The sequence below is a fragment of the Lycium barbarum genome, chromosome 3 (genome assembly GCF_019175385.1).
Source record: "Lycium barbarum isolate Lr01 chromosome 3, ASM1917538v2, whole genome shotgun sequence".
Classification (NCBI taxonomy): domain Eukaryota; kingdom Viridiplantae; phylum Streptophyta; class Magnoliopsida; order Solanales; family Solanaceae; genus Lycium; species Lycium barbarum.
In genome coordinates this window covers 9,730,621-9,748,477 of record NC_083339.1, presented here as the reverse complement: position 1 = coordinate 9,748,477, position 17,857 = coordinate 9,730,621, and the positions used below count along the sequence as shown (strand labels likewise).

The following is a 17,857-nucleotide window of genomic DNA, read 5'->3' as shown; positions in this document are numbered from 1 at the left end:
AGAAATTAAGAATAAGGCCGAGGTTGCCTACGAAAACAGTCATGAGAAGCCTAGGTTGCCTAGCAATTTATAGGCTTCATCTCTATAGCATGAGATCTCCAAGAGAGAAGGATGGTATATTTGGTGGAAGGGTTGGTTATGTGTTTTTAATATTTTAATTTTTGCATGTAATTTGGGGTTGGATCTGTTCAGGTCGGTTCGATTTTTTAAATTGTGTTTGTATTTATTAAATTAGAAATAAAGAAAAGATGTAAATATACCCATTAACTTTACGATTCAGAGCAAATATACTACTCATTAAAAAATGGTGCATATATATCCCTTCCGTTACACTCATATTCCCCTCAATTTTTTAGTTGACTTATTTTTTTAAAGTCCACGTGATAATTTTTTTAGCGGGTGGGGTTTGGTTCATTTAAAAAAATGGGTAGACTTATTTTATTTAAAGCGACAGAGATATTCTTTTAAGAGAATCAGATAACCCACCAGAAAAAAATTACTATCTGGCTTTTAAAAAATAAGTCGAATAAAAAAATGTGTGGACATATTTTTTAAAAGCCGCGATATTTTTTAATTAAAAATAAGCTAAATAATTTTATTTATTTTTAAATATTTCGTCAGCGGAAAGTACATAACATTTGCGTAACGTTAGGAGTATATATGCACCACTCTTTTAATGAGAAATATATTTGCTTTAAATTGTAAAGTTGAAAAGTTTATAATTACATATAATTACATCTCTGCCCTTAAAAATAAAAAGAAAGAATAAAAAGAATTAATGCCCATTTATGCGTTCAAAAGTGTGAGATACATCTATGTGAAGATGATTGGTCTACTACTTTTATTTGTCCTTTTTTAATTATTACATGGGTAAACAAATAATTATAATAATAATAATAATAATAATTATTATTATTATTATAATATAATTTCCTTCAGATTTCTTAAAGCTTCTTGGTAAAAATGATTTCTCAAAGTATCAAATTAATTCAAAAAGAAAATGTAAGAAAATCACTTCTTCCTTTTACTGGTATCAAGCTAATATTGACAATGTATGTGATTAGGTATCCATAACCCGAAAAAGGCCTAAAAACAGAAAACAATAAGTTATATAGCTAGCACAATGTTTTCATATATATATCAATGAATATTTCTTCTCTTTCTGTAGAGAAATGCAAATTAATCTTAATCTCACACACCCTTTTACGAATCATTAACAAAACAAAAGCTTCAAAGTTATTTATAGAGATTAAACAAAAGAGGACAGAATTAAACTTTTTGGGACAATTACGGTGGCAGTCACTTTTTTTCCCAACACACGATGAACAATATTTATATTAGGCCCCAACAAATCCAAATTCATTTCACGCGCACTGCCAAAAAAGCGCATGTTAGCCACGGTTATTTAGCCACGGTTTCTAAAACCGTGGCAAAACAGACTAACAATTATAAAGTTGTACAATTAGGAAACCGTGGCTAACCATTCGTGGGCAAATGAGGCGGGTATAAATTTCATTCCCTTCCTTTTGTTTTCATTTTCCCACCATTTATTTTCTTTGTTTGCTTTTTAGATTTTCTCTTTTAACAATTAACAATACTCCCTCCCAAATTGGACTGTTCCCAAATTCAATTGCTCCCAAAATTCGCCACTCTAAAGGGCTGCTTTGTTTGTAAATCGTTGAATTCTCCTTTTTTCTTCTTGAACGTGCTCTTTTTCTTGTTTGGGTCTTTGGATGGAGTTGGTTCTGCCTTGCTTGAATATTGAAGGTTAAAGGTTGATTTTGAAGTAAATATTTAACAGTTGGCTGTAGCTCTAAGGTTGAGGATTGTGAAGAAGAAAGGTTTAGGTAACACTTTCTTTATGTGATTTAGGTATTTTCTTTTCAGTGATATGATTCTTCCCATGAATGCTTGTTGATATGTCATGCTCCAGGTAACAATTCTCTGCTACTTCGGGTTTTCAAGTCAATTTTTTGTTCAATCTTTAATGGGTTCCTTTTAGGGTTTTTGTTTATGAAAACTAGCATTGCTCTGCATCCTACGGCCATGTTTAATTGGTGTTTGAATTTGAATCGCGATATGTGTCTAGCTCACCGAGTTTAATTGGGGTTTAAATTTGTTCTGTACTTCCTTCCCAGAAGTAGATACAAAGGCTTGGGACTTCTTGCTAGTTTTGAGAGTTGAGGTATTACTATGTTTCCTCTATAAGGATGACTTATGCCTAAATAAAACTGCAAGCTTGAATGAAGTTGCGATAGAGCGGGAGTAGGACCATAGAATATGCTGTAAATATTTTTGGAGGCAGCCCGAGTCGAAGGGCTGAGTAGAATTAGTTGTACCTTTTTCATGTTCTTGTTGACATCTTCAAATTTTTCCCTTTTAACTGCATTACTCATTGTTAGATAAATAACTTGTAGAATGTAATTAGACAAAAAGAAAAAAGAGTTGTATGTAAATATTGAACTGTAAATATTGAACATGTTCTTATGATTTCTTGCTCTGGTATATCTCAGCGCGTAATTATGTCTCTATTTCAAACAAGTCGAGATTCGACTTACGAACTTTCATGTTCATGTCGTTCCATTTTAAGTCCTTCTCAATATAATGGTAACCATTATTAATGTTGAACAATGATTTCTGCCTTATTGTTTCAACGTACCCTTATCTGATTACCTGTTTGGTGGTTTGTGTATTTTGTCTATTCTTTCAGTTGTGTCTTTGGAAATTGTCATATCATTCCAGGTTGTATATTTGTATTACCTGTTTAGTGCTAAAATTGTTTCATGAAATCATAATGCAAGTTAGAAGTTCTTGCTAGTTGACTGCTTGTTGTGGCTCTTTAAATTATTTCTCTTGCACTGTACTTGCTTTTAAACCTGTGGAGGGTATGAAGTAAAATATTAGAGTTCAAACTTCATATAATGTTTATGGGGATGCTTTCTAATTTTTACTACATCCTAGTAATTAATAATCATCCATATGTTACTACATGCTTGTATATGCTTTGAAATCTCTGAAATTCCTGTCACTTTTGTAGTTTTATTGTTTAGAATTTCTGGGCATTTTGCCATATTCTGACTGATTGTTAATTTTAAGCTTTTATGATTAGATATGCTCGGTTTGATTGTATAGTCGGTTCACAAGTGTTTGCTGGTTCATTGGAAGAACTACAACTACATATCATAGGTTCGAATGTTTTAACAATGTGTACATTTTTTCTTGTGGTTTGAGGTGCTTTTCTGCAAATTAGCTGAGACTTAGACATTTTTCTAATGTTGCCGTTGCATTTAGTAGTTGAGTTCGTTCATAATTCAAACAAGGATATAAAAAATCACATTTGAGCAAATAATTTTACATAGTGTGGTAACCTTAGTAGAGTAAATGGATAGGACAAATGGAGCAAATGGATACAAGAGCAGTAGTTATGGTTGTTATTGGTTTAAGAAATACTAACTTTTGTTGTATTGTATAAATAATATCCTTATGGTTGTTATTGGTTTCAAGAAATACTAATTTTATTCATATCTACTGCAGCAGCAGCTAAGGTGTGCAGTGTCATATTGTTTTCGTTGTTTAATTGAGTTATTTCTCATGCGCCGCATGTAAATGTAACTTGGATAGTAGCCCTACAAAAGTAAAAACCAGTGGAAATTGTGTGTAATCTCAGGAGATGCATTTCTATCACTGTTCATTATATATCGTTTTGTGTTCTTATGTTACATGGGTTCGATATTTACCTTGAACCCGTGCCAAACAGTGTGACATGAGTGTTGGTAATTGCTGCACATTCTTGAAGATATACTAAAATTATTAAACGCCTACCCTGTTTTGGATGCATAGCTGTAAATAAATCCATGTATCACAATTTTTCAAATAAATGTCTCATAGGTCTGTACCTATCAAAACTTAGCAAATAAAGTCACGACATTCAGAGAACTTTATACTATATTTATTTTTGTAACTTTAGTTTGTTATACTATATTTGTTTTTATTTAGTTGTAGTTATAGTGCTTCATTCTCCCTTTTTCCAGTGTCCTTAAGTAATTTATAAGTATTATATTCTCTTAAAGCAATTCCTACAGGAGAACTATCGTATTCTAGGAGAATATGAAGCGAAAACGCAAGAATTCAGCACAAGCAATGTTAGAAAGCCTACGAGGACATCAAACTGACAACTATGGTACAACTTCCCAAGATTTGCAGCAACAACTTAGTGGGGATCAACTGGATGACCAACTTGAGAATGAGAACATAACAACTCCTACATTCGGTAATGACAACTTAAATTCTTCCTCGAGCTCTAATGAAGCTAACTCACAACAAAAAGAGGAGCCCTTACTTGTTGAGATTAAAGGTTTGAAGTAATTTCATATTAGAGTTGACTATTGCTTTTTATTCTTTATCATGTTTTGTTATTTTTGCTTCCGATTAATGGTGATTGCTTGTTAAAATGATAGATACTTTGACTGGAGAAGTTACAACTCAAAAGATGCAAGCAGATCGAGTTTGGAACTTGGAAAAAAATAAAAAAATTGTGGTGGAACTCAACGGGGATGGACAAGGAAGTAATAATGGTTCAAACTTGCTTGTGAGATTTCTTGGCAAACTTTCTCAAAAGTCAATAATTTGTCCCATATCAGTTGAGAGATGGGATAGGATGCCCGAGGCGAAAAATCGCCTACAATGGCAGTTAGTTGAGGTAACTATCTAAATTCTTTCAGGTTCAATTAGTTTATCTTTTGTTATTAGATATTGAATTATGAATATAAATACATTTGAAGGAGAATTTCGAGTTTGACTATGCTATTGGAATCAAATGGGTGATGCGTACTTTACACGATAGATGGAGGTCCTATAAATATGCGTTAAGAAATCAAACCTTCTACCCTAGCAAAAGTAAGGAACAAATACTTGCTAATCCTCCTCCAAACGTGGATTCTATTGATTGGACTGCTTTTGTGCATCACTATAAAGAAGAGAAGATGAAGGTAATTGTTCCTTTACAAAGAAAAATCATCACTTAATTCATGTCCAGTGTGTGTGTGTCTATATATACATATATAAAATTAAATTGATGTTTGAGAATTGCAGACACAAAGTGAACAAAATGCAAGAAATCGAAGTAAACTTAAAGTCCCCCATGCCGGTGGTAGCAAAAGCAATGCAAGGACAGGTCGTCAAATGGTAATTTTCTTGACCTTGGATTTCATTTTGGAAATCACTTTGTACCAAATAAAATGTGTTGCATGTTATTTATTTTTTAATCTATACTCGATTAATGACAGGAGAAAAAATATGGAAGGCCTGTGTGCCGAAGTGAGGTTGTTTTGTCAACTTTACTGAAGAAGAATGGAAATTATGTGAATGAGGAAGGGAAGATTATAGCTGTAAGTTCCAAACACTTGTCTACTTTCATATTTCAGTTACAATGTCGGTTTCCTAGTGTAATTTTCTCAGTATTGTGAGTGAATGTTTTGATGTAAATGATTCGCTTGTCTACTTTCATAATCTACTTTTCGTAGTTTGTTAAATTGAGAAAATGATTAAAATGGTCTTTGATGTATGGATTTCGGTTCTATTGGTAGAAATGATTCTTAATGTATTTTAAAAAAGATGATCAATTAGGTCCTAAGATAAGTAAAGAAATGATAATTCTTGTGTTCTTGGTATGTGCATTGTACATGAGCTATGAAATTACAATACAACATTACCTTCTTGTATCTTTTAATAGTATTTCAGAATCCACATCAAAATTTCATAATCATAAGCAGTATGGCTGTGTTTATTATTATGAAAAGCAGTTATTTCTATGCTTAAGCTTCTCCCAACAAGTACAGTAATGGTCACCTGGATTGCACAATGAGACTGCTGCTTGTGTCTCTGTATCATTTTATACTTTTGAATGTAATTATAATTTAGTGATAATGCTTTCTTTTCGCCTAGGATGTTAGCAGCGTTGGTATGAGAATGTTTCATTTCTTTATGTTACTTGTAGGATAAAATATCAGAGCATCTATCTCAAGATCACGAACATGCTGCCACTTTAGGTGTTCCATTGAAGATATTGGCTCATCCTAATGACGCTATTGGAAAAGTATATGGAGTTGAACATTCTGGTCGTGTGCGTGGTTTAGGTGGTAATGTTTGCCCCTCGACTGCTTTTGGAATGCCTAAACATTCAGTTAGTTATGCGAATCTTGGTGGTTCTAGTAATACGTCTCATCAACGTGTTGAAGACCTAGAGAAGCATGTCGAAACCTTGGAAGAGAAGCTGACTGGATATGAAGAGACCAAGGAACAATTTGTGGAGACCAAGGAACGGCTTGCGCAAAATGAGAATCACTTGGCAACTCTTCATAGGTTTTTACAAGCTAAATTTGGTAGTGAGTTGCCTAGTTTCTCCTTAGATTCTTCTTAGCCTTGCGTGGTTATTTTTGAACCACCAACTATTTTTTGTATTTCCCTTACACTAGCAATTGTGGTATCTTTTTTGTATAATCAAGGCTTGAAACTTATGTTTTGTTATATATGACAAGTAGAACATTGAAGCTCTAATCTTTATAGCAATGCTTTGTGTATTATGTCCAGTGTATTTGTGAATGCCTATCATTATGTATTGATACCAGGAAAATGCAGGGAAATAATTATAATTTTATTAAAAAAAAATTATGCACATTTGCCACGGTTGAACCGTGGCTAAAATGATTTGTAAGTTAATTGCCATATGGTTTAAATTAGCCACGGTTCTTGTGTGGGTGATTAAAAATTCAAATATAATTCTTATTTTATGTAGCCAAATTTACCCATGGTTCGACCGTGGCTAGATGTAAATCAAACCCTGGCTAAATAAAGGTTACCACGAACGCTAAAACCGTGGCTAATTCAGGAGCGACGCCCCGTATGGACACGCTTGTAACCGTGGCTAACTTACCATGGCTAAGTAGGTTTAGCCACGGTTTAGGTGCTCTTTAGCCAAGGTTTTGCGCGTGGCTAAATCCCGCATTTTTTGTAGTGGCGAGGGCATAAAGGTGGAAACGTTCTTACCAGAATTTTTTCATACCTTGAGCTCAAAATTGAGGGCTAAGATTAAGGATGAAAAGATCTTATTCATTCACAATAACTTTTAGTGATAGCGATCTCATTAATTATATATTTCAAATCCAGTCACTATTAAAAACAAGAACATTTAGCGATGAACACATTTTGTAGCTAAATAACAAATTAGTCACTAATCTTATTTAGTGATGGCTTATCAAAAATTTCTGCTGGCTACGGAGTAATACTGTGGAGCTAGCTCCATCACGTAATGTGAGAAATTATATTATGGCCCTTCCATCTCATCATTGTGAGAAGAATGATTGTGTTATACATGTACAACTTATGTTTAGGGTTTGTTTGGAAAGCCACCTGGTAATTGGAATTGGTGTAATTACTAAGGTAGTAATTACACAGCCTAGTAATTACACGGCATCATAATTACAACGACTTGTTTGTTTGTCACAATGTAATTACAGTGTAATTACAAGTGTGCTGTTTGGTTACACAAGTGTAATTACATAGTTTGTTTAATTTAAAAATAAAATTTAATTATCAAAATTTTTAAATTAACATAAAAAAAATATGTGCCTTTATAAATGATGTTAAATTATTAATTTAATAACACATTGTTTCTTGAAAATATATTAATTAATAATCATATATTTGTAACAAATATTGTAAAAAAAAAATTGATATATATATTTCAAATTAATTATAAAACTTAAAAGCAGACTTTTGTTTTGTGAGAACATCGATGAGATGTTTGACAAAAAAAAATATTTATAAATATAGTGCCATAACATTATTCAAATGTTTGACAAAAAAACCTATGAACTGTAAGTGAAAAATAAACAGCATGCAATGTGAAATAACAAGTCAATAGTACTAAAGCAAATTAAAATCGAAAATATAACCTAAATTCAAAAGAAAAAGAAAAAGTTTAACATAATACTCTTATGTCAAATTCCAACATTACATAAGTTCCAACGTGACTTAAGTAAATATAATTTAAAAGAAAGGAAAAATAAAGTCTATAACCTCATTTATAACGAAATTCTACTTTAATAATGTCACTCATTATATGTCAAGTTTGTTAATGACTCATTCTTTTTAATATTAAGAGGTGTAGTTTTAAAATTTAGAATAATAGCACGGTTATGCTAAATTAAAGAAATAAAAAAAAATATAAGCAATTACATGGAACCACAAGAAGTAAAGGTTGGGATTGAGAAGGAAGGAAATGAAAGATTTTTTTTTTTTTTTTTTAAATAAAAGTAAAAAAAATAGAAATAAAAAATAAAATTAAACAAAAAAGTAACTATGGAATTACACTCAATTCTCAGCCCCCCCCCCCCCCCCACCCCCCTCCCCCGGGAGAATTGAAGAGTGTAGTTACAACGAATTCCCACCTAACTGTGTAATTACTTGGTCAAACAAATAGACCAAACTATGTAATTACATCTAATTCCAATTACCTGGTGGCTTTCCAAATTGGCCCTTAATGGGATATTGTTATGCTTTCTGCGATTTTAAGAAGTTAATTGGACTATTTATTTCAGAAAGTAGTATGGATGGAGGAGAATAATACCATAATTGCACTTCTATCTTAACTTTTAAAATTCTTTTTCACAAGGTCTAGTCTTTCCGAACTTAATTAGTTAAAACAAAATGTTCTCAAGCAAAAAGTATCATGTTTAGTTTGTTCTTTCCTTCTCAAATATTCAAAACACGTTAAATTTGTTCTTTGTCACATACTCCTATACCTTAGGTTTTCTCTAATTCTGCGTTAATTACTATTTGAAAAAATATCACCAGGAGGGAGCTAGGAATAATTCTAAACAACGGGAGAGACGGATCCAGAATTTTAACTTTAGGGGTTCAAGATTTAAAATTTTAGGACAGGTCTCAAGGTACCATACAATAATAACTGAACCAAACAAAGAACATTGATATTCAAAAAATTTAAAAGTAACAATCCACCTTACACTAAAAAAACTCCCTCACCCCGCTATACCCAAAAATTTACATTTCAATAGTGTAGACATTGAAACAGCTAAGTATCGGATACAAGCAAATGATTCTATAGTTTAAATAAAGTGGTTTGAGATATTCTCTACAACAGATAAATCTCATTAAGTTTTATTTAATTGTTTCCTTACTTTTCAGGTGTACAGTGTTATAGTGAAAGCACGAAAAAGTTAAATATTTGCTGAGGAGCTAGGCTAAATCAAATCATATGATCACTATCAACATGCAAAAGAGATACATATATTTAGTAAATATCACCATTACAATTGTCCCCGACGACTTGTCATGTTTTGAAAACGATCAATGATCGCATCATTTGGTACACTTTCAAATACTTCATCTTCTATATAACAAACTAAACAATCATTAAGAAATTCAGCACCAATTCTGCTTCGCAAGTCATTTTTGATGTACTTCATTGAAGAAAAAGCTCTTTCTACCGTTGCAGTACCACAGGCAATATCAAGCTTCACTTCAGAAGCAAATAAACAAGTCTTCAAGTCTTGTGCAGATTTGTTTCAACAAATGTTTCTGAAAGATCTCGAATTCCTTTCAAGTTAGACAAATCACTATCTTCTCTCACAAAGAGAATATAGTTGTCAAGCTCGTAACTGAGATCTTCAAGCTTGGAAACACTAAACTCATCACGATAAAGTGTACCAAGTTTCATAATTTTGTCTTTATAATAATTTGCAAAAGAATTATCTGGACTCAAACTAGCCATACCTAGAAGCAAATCACTATTCACTGCATCAAAACGACTATTAAGCTTCGCAAGTTGCAAATCAATAACAGCATTAAAGACTTCTATATGCAAATGATGAGAATATGTGACAGTTGAACTCTTACACTTTGACTTTCCAATATAGATAGTTCTTATCCATTTCAGGAATTAGAATATCATGCTTCACACAAAATGAAGAGACATCTTCAATCAAAGATTCTCATTTACACTATCTCATCGATTGTAGTTGCCTCTTGGCAAAACGAACGAGCTTCATAGCATTCACAATATCTTGATATTTTCTTTGCAAAGTCATATTCAAATCATTTGTAATTGCCAACACTTTCAACATCAATTGCAACATATGCACAAACTCAAAAGATCTTATATCATTCACTAGACTTTTTGCCTTGGATCTCTCTAGATAAGTTGTACCCTCACTTCCAATTACTTCAAGCACATGAACAATTGATGAGAATAATGCAATAAAATTACGTACTGTTTTAAAGTGAGATCCCCAACGGGTGTCACCTGGCCTTTGAAGCCCAAGTTCTTGATTTAGTCCACTTCCCGTATGAACTTCACCAAGCACTAGTAATTCCTCTATTTTTTTTGCTTGATCTTCTCGAAGAATCTCCCTGCGCTTAAAAGAACCTCCAACAATATTCAAGACATTAGCAACAATATCAAAAATCGATCTACATCATAGTGCTTCTTTGCAATAACTACAAGAGTCAATTGCAACTGATGAGCAAAACAATGTTTGCAATAAGCTGAAGGAGTGTCTTCCAAAACTAGAGTTTTAAGACCATTGATTTTTCCTTGCATGTTACTAGCTCCATCATAACCTTGTCCCCGTATTTGAGATGGACTCAATGAATGCTCTAAAAGCAAAGAATAATTAACATCTTTCAATGCTATTGCAGTTGTATCTTTAACATGAACAACACTAAGGAATCGTTCAATAAGTGTGCCTTCTTTGTTGACATATCTAAGAACAAGAGACATTTGTTCCTTATGAGAAACATCCTTAGATTCATCAACCAATATGCCAAAGTAATCTCCATCTAAATTTTCAACAATTGCTTTCATTGTTTCTTTTGCACAAGCATTCACGGTCTCCTTTTGGATACTTGGAGCAATTATCATGTTATTTTGTGGAGCCATTTCTAGTACAACTTTGTTCACTTCATCATGCCTATTTGCATACCATTTAAAAAGTTCTAGAAAATTTCCCCTTTTTGTAGAAGTTTCACCTTCATCGTCGCCCCGGAAAGGCATTCTTTGTTTCAAAAGAAATCTTGTCACATCAATCGAAGCATCCAACCGAACACGATAATTATTTTTATCTTTCTCATTATGCTTGTCAAAAGAAGTTAGAATCGATTGTTCTTGATTCTTTAAGTCTCTCATCTTCTTGAAACACCGATTGTGAAGACTATTCACATCACCAATATGTCTATTAAGCCTTTCTATACCTTTATTCCAAGCTCTAAAACCACGTTTTGTAAAAGAATCCCCAACTCTTCCATGTTCATTTTTAAACAAGTAGCAACATAAACAAAAGCCCGCATCAACTTTAACACTACATTCTAACCATTCCGAATACGAAGCACCCAACCAGTCAGGATTAAATTGACGCATTAGTCCACCAAATTCTCTCTTTGGGAATGTATGATCACGAGGTTGGCATGGTCCTTTTTGAATATAATGTCTCCTTATTCGGTCATGTTCATTTTAAGAATATTGTGAGATTTGCTTTCTTTCACCAGGATCAGGTTTAAGAAGATCCAAATCCAACACTTTATCTTTGTCATGAACAACTGGACACGAAGAAGAATTTGGCACATGAGAGCTTAAACCAGAACTTGAAGGAGTTTGAATAACCTGGTAAAATCTCTTCATTATAGCGACTCTCGCTAAAAAAATCCAAAAATCACAAAACAAAAATCACTTTACATTGTATCTATTAAATTTAATTTAATTAAACCAAGTATTAGTGGGTGATGTACTTGAATTCTCTTTTTCCATTTTCTGGTTCTGGTTGTGAGATTAACCCAAAAAATATTTGATTAAGTTAACCCCAAAAAGTTGCATTCTCAAAAAGAAAACAAATATTATCCCAAATAGAACGCCTAATAGCTTTTAGTGTTGCATATGTTTTCAAAATTTATCCCATAAATGAACAATATTGCATTACAATAAGGAATGAAAAGACATTAATAATATATTTTGAGTTTTTAGGAGCATACCAGCAAATCAAAGAAGAGTTTGCTTGAAGCTTCTGACTTGGAACCAAGCTGAAAGAAGAGAAGACACACTTGTTTGATTTTTTGATGGAGATTATAAAATCCAAGAAGCACTGAAGAAAAGCTTTTGATATGTTGGAACCCTAACTTTGTACTGATGTTTCAACCTTCTCAAAAGTGAGAAGTTTTTTGTTTCTTTAAATAATAATGTTTCTTTTATGAGTATTTGAAAAGGATAAGAAAAGTCTCCTATAAGACAATGAAGTACAAAAAAAGGAATAAAAAATATGAAGCGGGTCCTATTAAGGAGAAGAAAAGTCTCCTGACAATGAACTACAAAAAAGAAAGGAATAAAAAATAGTATGAAGTGGATCCTATTATTTTAAGAGCATACACGTGCCTATTTAAATGGAAAAGGACAAAAAAGTCCTGCATCAAAGAAAGCATATTTGATATAAAAAGGAGATTCGAACTTGGATCTCTAATCACGGATAGGCCTTACAGTAAACTGCCCAACCACTGAACCCCCAGCCTCTTTTAATTTGGGGTTCAACACTCAATATATATCTATATTTCGGATTTTTAAGACAGTATATTCACAATTTACGTCGAAAGTTTGGGATTCAATTGAACCTCACTCTATCACATTACATCCACTGACAACGGGCTAGTCTACTCTTCAACTTTGAGATGATATTTGCATGGTCGAAAAGCACTTTTGAGTCAAACATTTTGATAAGTTCAAATAATGTTTCTCTTTTAAAAATTGAGGAAATTAAGAAGCATAAACTTGGTAAGTGCTATGATAATCAAATGAATGTAAGATATATGTCTCACGTGATTAAATTGGGTTTACTAAATAAAAATACTAATTAAAGAATATTAATTAAAGTTTATGGGGTAATTTTGAGACAATTAATAACTTTCCACTTTAATGGAAAGTGAAGAATTAAATGGCTATTTTATAATTAGAAGTGTCTATGTACAATAAAGTGGCTGGAAAATGTGACACATCTCAACATGATCGGTCAGCCTGACACGTGTCACATCGCATGACATGCGCTACGCATGGTGGACATGTGTCGCACAAGGAAGTGTTTTGCATGACTGACACTTGTCAACTATGCATAAAGTAGCCATGCATGTTTGACACTTGTCACACATGCATAAAGATCCATCCATGTCAGACACGTGGCACGACTGTGTCGTGCTTGCATTACACTAGCATAATCACTCTCCATCTATAATAGCTCATTAATGCTTCATTATTACTCATAAATAAGTCAAATAACGTGAGAAAGAACGCCGTACAAGGGAGAGAAATCAGTTTCTCCGAAAGTTTGATCACTTTCGCTGAAGATATTTCAAGAAAATGTTATAGATTCAATTATATTTTCTTGATTAAAGTGAAGTTATATTATGTCTTATAAAAATTATTAAGTTTCACGATTCTAATGTCATGTCGGATCTTCAGCAGTAGCAGATTTACATTAGACTGAGGAGTGTCACGTAACACTGCTTCGTCGGAAAATTATACTAATATATATATATATATGACCAAAATGCAGAACCAAAAACATAATAAATATAGTTAATGACACTACTTGACACAAAGAACTGCGTAGCTCAGTTGGTCAGGCGCTTAAGTTTCAAGCTAGAGGACGAAGTTCGAATATATGCAGCTCCATTTTGTGTTTAAAATCTTTTTCTGCTCACTTATTACAAACAAATACGTGTACTGATGTACAAGTTCAAAGCACTAACCTCTTGGGAATTATAAAAACAATGTACCAATTAGTCGAAAATTACGTTTGTGAACTACTTGGAAATAAAGTATCTGGAATATGATGATACTTCCCATTAATTGTTGTCCTATTTGTTTTCCTTTACTTGTACTCTCACCTTCTTTCTTCTTTCTCGCAGGGTAATGAAATTGATTAAGAAAAATTTGCGAAATTAATTGAATAAGAATTGTTTAGTAACCGTTTAATTCCCTATATATAAAAAGTACGACTATTTAGTATTTTCTAATGAGGTTTATTTTGAATACAGTTACAAAAAATGGATACTCATCAAAATCAATTGAATATATATATATAGTGTTTTGTTTATTTGTTCTTAGGGGTGGATCTAGGTGGAGGCTAAGGGGTTCAAACCCCCTTCACCGGAATATTACACTTGTATATGTATAGTCAAATTCGAATTTATACGTACATATACTATAATGAACCCCGTTAACATATGTAAAAAGTTTAGCTTAATGATTTCGTCCATTTTTTTGCACGGATTGCCCTTCTTTTGGGGTGGTCTTTAAATTTTGCCCTTCAAATTTGTGGTCTTTAAATTTTGCCCCTCATATTTGTGGTCTTTAAGTTTTAACCTTTGCTTGGAAAGGTGGGCGAATACATGAAGTTCTGGGTTCGAACCCCCGCTCAGGCATAAAATAAAAAAATAATTTCGCCAGGCAGGACTGGGAGAGTGTATGCCGGATCCAGCATACAATCTTTAAGGAAAAGCTAAAGTTATGTCAGATCCGGCATAACTAAAAGTCTGCCCCATAAGACAGAATTTTTCCTAAGACATAGTTTAGTTATGCCTTATGGGGTAGAATTTTAGTTAAGGCATAACAAAATTATGCCCCATAAGGCAAGAACTTTTCTTAAGGCATAGACTTTGCCTTATAAGGTAAAGTTTAAGTTATGCCTTAAGGAAAAGTTCCGCCTTATGGGCATACTTTTAGTTATGTCTTTGGGGCACACTTTTTAGTTAAGGCATAACTAAAAGTTTACATTGAAAAGTAAATATATATATATATATATATATATATATATATATATATATATATATATATATATATATATATATATATATATATAAATATATGCTTCAAGGCAAAGTCTGCCGGAGGGGGCAGACTTTTAGTTAAACACAACTAAAAGTCTGCCCCCCCCCCCCCCCCCCCCCCCCCGGCAGACTTCTAGTTAAACACAACTAAAAGTCTGCCTCCCCCGGCAGACTTCTAGTTAAACACAACTAAAAGTCTGCCCCCTCCGGCAGACTTCTAGTTAAACACAACTAAAAGTCTGCCAGAGGGGGCATAGCAAAATTTAAACTTTGCCTTATAAGGCAAACTTTTAGTTATGCCTTAAGGAAAACTTACGCCTTATGGGGCATACTTTTAGTTATGTTTTATGGGGCACACTTTTAGTTAAGGCATTACTAAAAGTTTACCTTGAAAAGTTTAAAAAAAAAACGTATATATGCTTCAAGGCAAAGTCTGCCTCCTCCGGCAGACTTTTAGTTAAACATGACTAAAAGTCTGCCGGAGGGGGCATAGCGAAATTTAAACTCTGCTTTGCAAATTTTTTTAAAATTTTTGACTGAGCGGGGGTTCGAACCCGGAACCTATGAGTTTTAGCCGAAGGGCAAAATTTAAAAACCACAAATATGAGGGGAAAAATTTAAATACCACCCCAAAAAAAGGGCAATTCTGCGAATTAGGGTCGCGGGTTCGATCCACGCCCCTACAATGCTTTTTTCCCCCTTTTTTTGCTTTTGCTTTCCCAACAGCAGAGGCCAGATTGGGCTTAGTATCCCAACCCAATAGGCTCAATGCGAGATTGGGCTCAGTATCCCTACAGTGCTTTTTATCCTTCTTTTTTGTTATTTTTTTCACAATTCTATTTCTCCTTTTCAATTTGCTTTTGCTCAAATATATCAGGCACAATTCTTTTTATTTTTGTCTTTTATTCTTCTCTGTATTGCTTAATTTCTTTCACGTAACTCTCTTCCATGTGCTAACTCGAAAAAACTCTTCAAGATAACGATGAATTGTTATTGATCTCGGAATTGAGATATAAAAATATTTTTAAAAATAAAGTAAATTAAATATAATCGAATAAGGAAATTTAGAAATTGTGAAGGCCCTTTTTATCAGTATCTATTTACGTGAATTTACTTTCTTTGATTGCATGGTATTTTTTCCAACTCTATTCTTGGGAAAACTGAATTAAACTAAATTAAACTTATTTGATTTGGTCATCATTTGTCTTTTTTTCTTTCTTCAAATGAATCACCTAGTAAATTGAACTAAACGGACTTAAAAACCGGCGAAGCCATTTAGTTAGCCTCTGAATATGTAATTTCAGTAACTCAATCCTTACACCTTTGTAAAAATCTTGGCGATTTTCAAAGTAATACATGATTGAATGGACATTAATTCGGGATAGGAAAATAAAAAGTTTAAAATAAAGTAGCACACTGCAAGTAAAGAAAAAAAGTACAAGAAGTTTTAAGAAGACTCGATAAAGAAGGAAGAAACGGGGCATGACACGGCAAGTCAAATTTAGCAGGTTAATGTTAGTCTTTCCCTTCTCCGCCCCGCTCCGTCTCTCATCCTGTAGTTTTCCCTTGTTTCCTTCTTCATATTTTGAACCCTCATAGTGAAAATCATGGCTCCACCACTATTTATTCTATTATAAAATATGACACCGCTTACTGAAAATCCTGCATACGCTACGGTCCTTAGGCGTTTGGCCTATTTGATAAGATATAAACTTTAATATGATTGGTATTTGTATAATAGAATAATGCAAGTCAGTCCAACAGTACTACGTATATATTTACTCTTATTTCTTTTCCTTTTAAATTTCTCTGATCAAGTATCAACACAAATATTGGGTTATGGTTAATTTTAGGGATAATTACCCGTGAATAGCATTGGCACATCTTCTTTACCATATTTATCCCAACTATTGATTTATTGCTCATGTAGCCTTCGGTGCTCATCTATTTTCGAAACCTTTCTGTACATCTATTCACATACTGACAAAGAAAAAGGAAAAACAGATCTATTTCACTCTAACAACCTTTAATATCTTTGATTCAGAAGACTACAACCGAAATTAAATTTAGGAACAGAAAGAATTATAACCAAAAAGCCAGACAATTTGTTCAGTTTATTTATTGGTTGCCTTGTGACTCTATTTTGTGTGCATATTATTCATATACTCTTTTGTCCCATTAAATTTACATTAGAATAAGTAGCCATATTTTTCCTTCTTTGTTTGTTTTCGACTTCGTTGCTTATGTTCAATGAAAACTTCATTAAATATGCATCAGATGAAAAGTTACAAAAGAAGTTGAGCAACTTGTATATAACTATACATCTTAAATACAATATCTATACATTGCATGTTGAGTTGGTACATGATTAATATACAAAACATACATTATATATACAAAGTATATGTGGTGTTTATATATAGCTATACAGAACAGATACATATACACCAATGATACAGTGAGCTACATTGACTGCAAACTAGATGTGTAGGCCGTAGACATGTGTTATTTCCCCTTAATTTTAGGCATGACTTTGTGTAATCCCTTTAGCTAATTCAAGCAGACCATGTCGTCCTTTAATTACTGCTGACAATGATATATATATATAGTCAAACCTCTCTATAACAGCATCGTTGGATCCAAAAAATTTTGATTGTTATAGAGAATTGTCATTATACACCTATAACAACATTGAAGTTTAAATGATATTTCACTGTTATAGGAGAAAATGATGCATAAAATCTAATTTTTCATTTTTATATGACAAATTCTAATCTTACTCACATTTGTATAACAAAGGAGATCTTTTAATGATGAAAAAATATATATGCATACGATAATTTTTCTCATAAATAGTGTATTAAAGGATCAAATATTTGGTCAAAATCTCCACGCTTATTATTGATAATCATAGATATTCTATTTTTATAAATATGGTTAATTATTATATTACCAAAAAAAGAAGATAACTATT

General features: G+C 32.8%; 2 protein-coding genes across 2 annotated transcripts; one reads left to right on the top strand and one right to left on the bottom strand.

Annotated features, from left to right (window-relative positions):
* The first annotated feature begins 4,013 nt into the window (after positions 1–4,013).
* LOC132630263 (uncharacterized) lies at positions 4,014–6,418 on the top strand. Its single transcript, XM_060345851.1, has 6 exons — positions 4,014–4,354; positions 4,458–4,699; positions 4,782–4,988; positions 5,092–5,184; positions 5,286–5,387; positions 5,996–6,418. Exons 1-6 carry the CDS (start codon positions 4,108–4,110, stop codon positions 6,416–6,418), a joined length of 1,314 nt encoding a protein of 437 aa, XP_060201834.1. The 5' UTR covers positions 4,014–4,107.
* A 2,868-nt stretch (positions 6,419–9,286) lies between these two features.
* Positions 9,287–12,534, bottom strand: LOC132630222 (uncharacterized). The gene is made up of 2 exons (XM_060345810.1): positions 12,043–12,534; positions 9,287–11,677 (listed from the first exon to the last, which is right to left on the bottom strand). Exon 2 carries the CDS (start codon positions 11,432–11,434, stop codon positions 10,457–10,459), a length of 978 nt encoding a protein of 325 aa, XP_060201793.1. The 5' UTR covers positions 11,435–11,677; positions 12,043–12,534; the 3' UTR covers positions 9,287–10,456.
* Between the last annotated feature and the right edge of the window lie 5,323 nt (positions 12,535–17,857).

Excerpts from the sequence above, each read along its gene's own strand:
- LOC132630263 (XM_060345851.1), top strand. The coding sequence starts at position 4,108 with ATGAAGCGAAAACGCAAGAATTCAGCACAAGCAATGTTAGAAAGCCTA. Across the intron at positions 4,355-4,457 it reads CTTACTTGTTGAGATTAAAG|ATACTTTGACTGGAGAAGTT; the intron begins GTTTGAAGTAAT and ends TTAAAATGATAG. Across the intron at positions 5,388-5,995 it reads AGGAAGGGAAGATTATAGCT|GATAAAATATCAGAGCATCT; the intron begins GTAAGTTCCAAA and ends TGTTACTTGTAG.
- LOC132630222 (XM_060345810.1), bottom strand. The coding sequence starts at position 11,434 with ATGCGTCAATTTAATCCTGACTGGTTGGGTGCTTCGTATTCGGAATGG.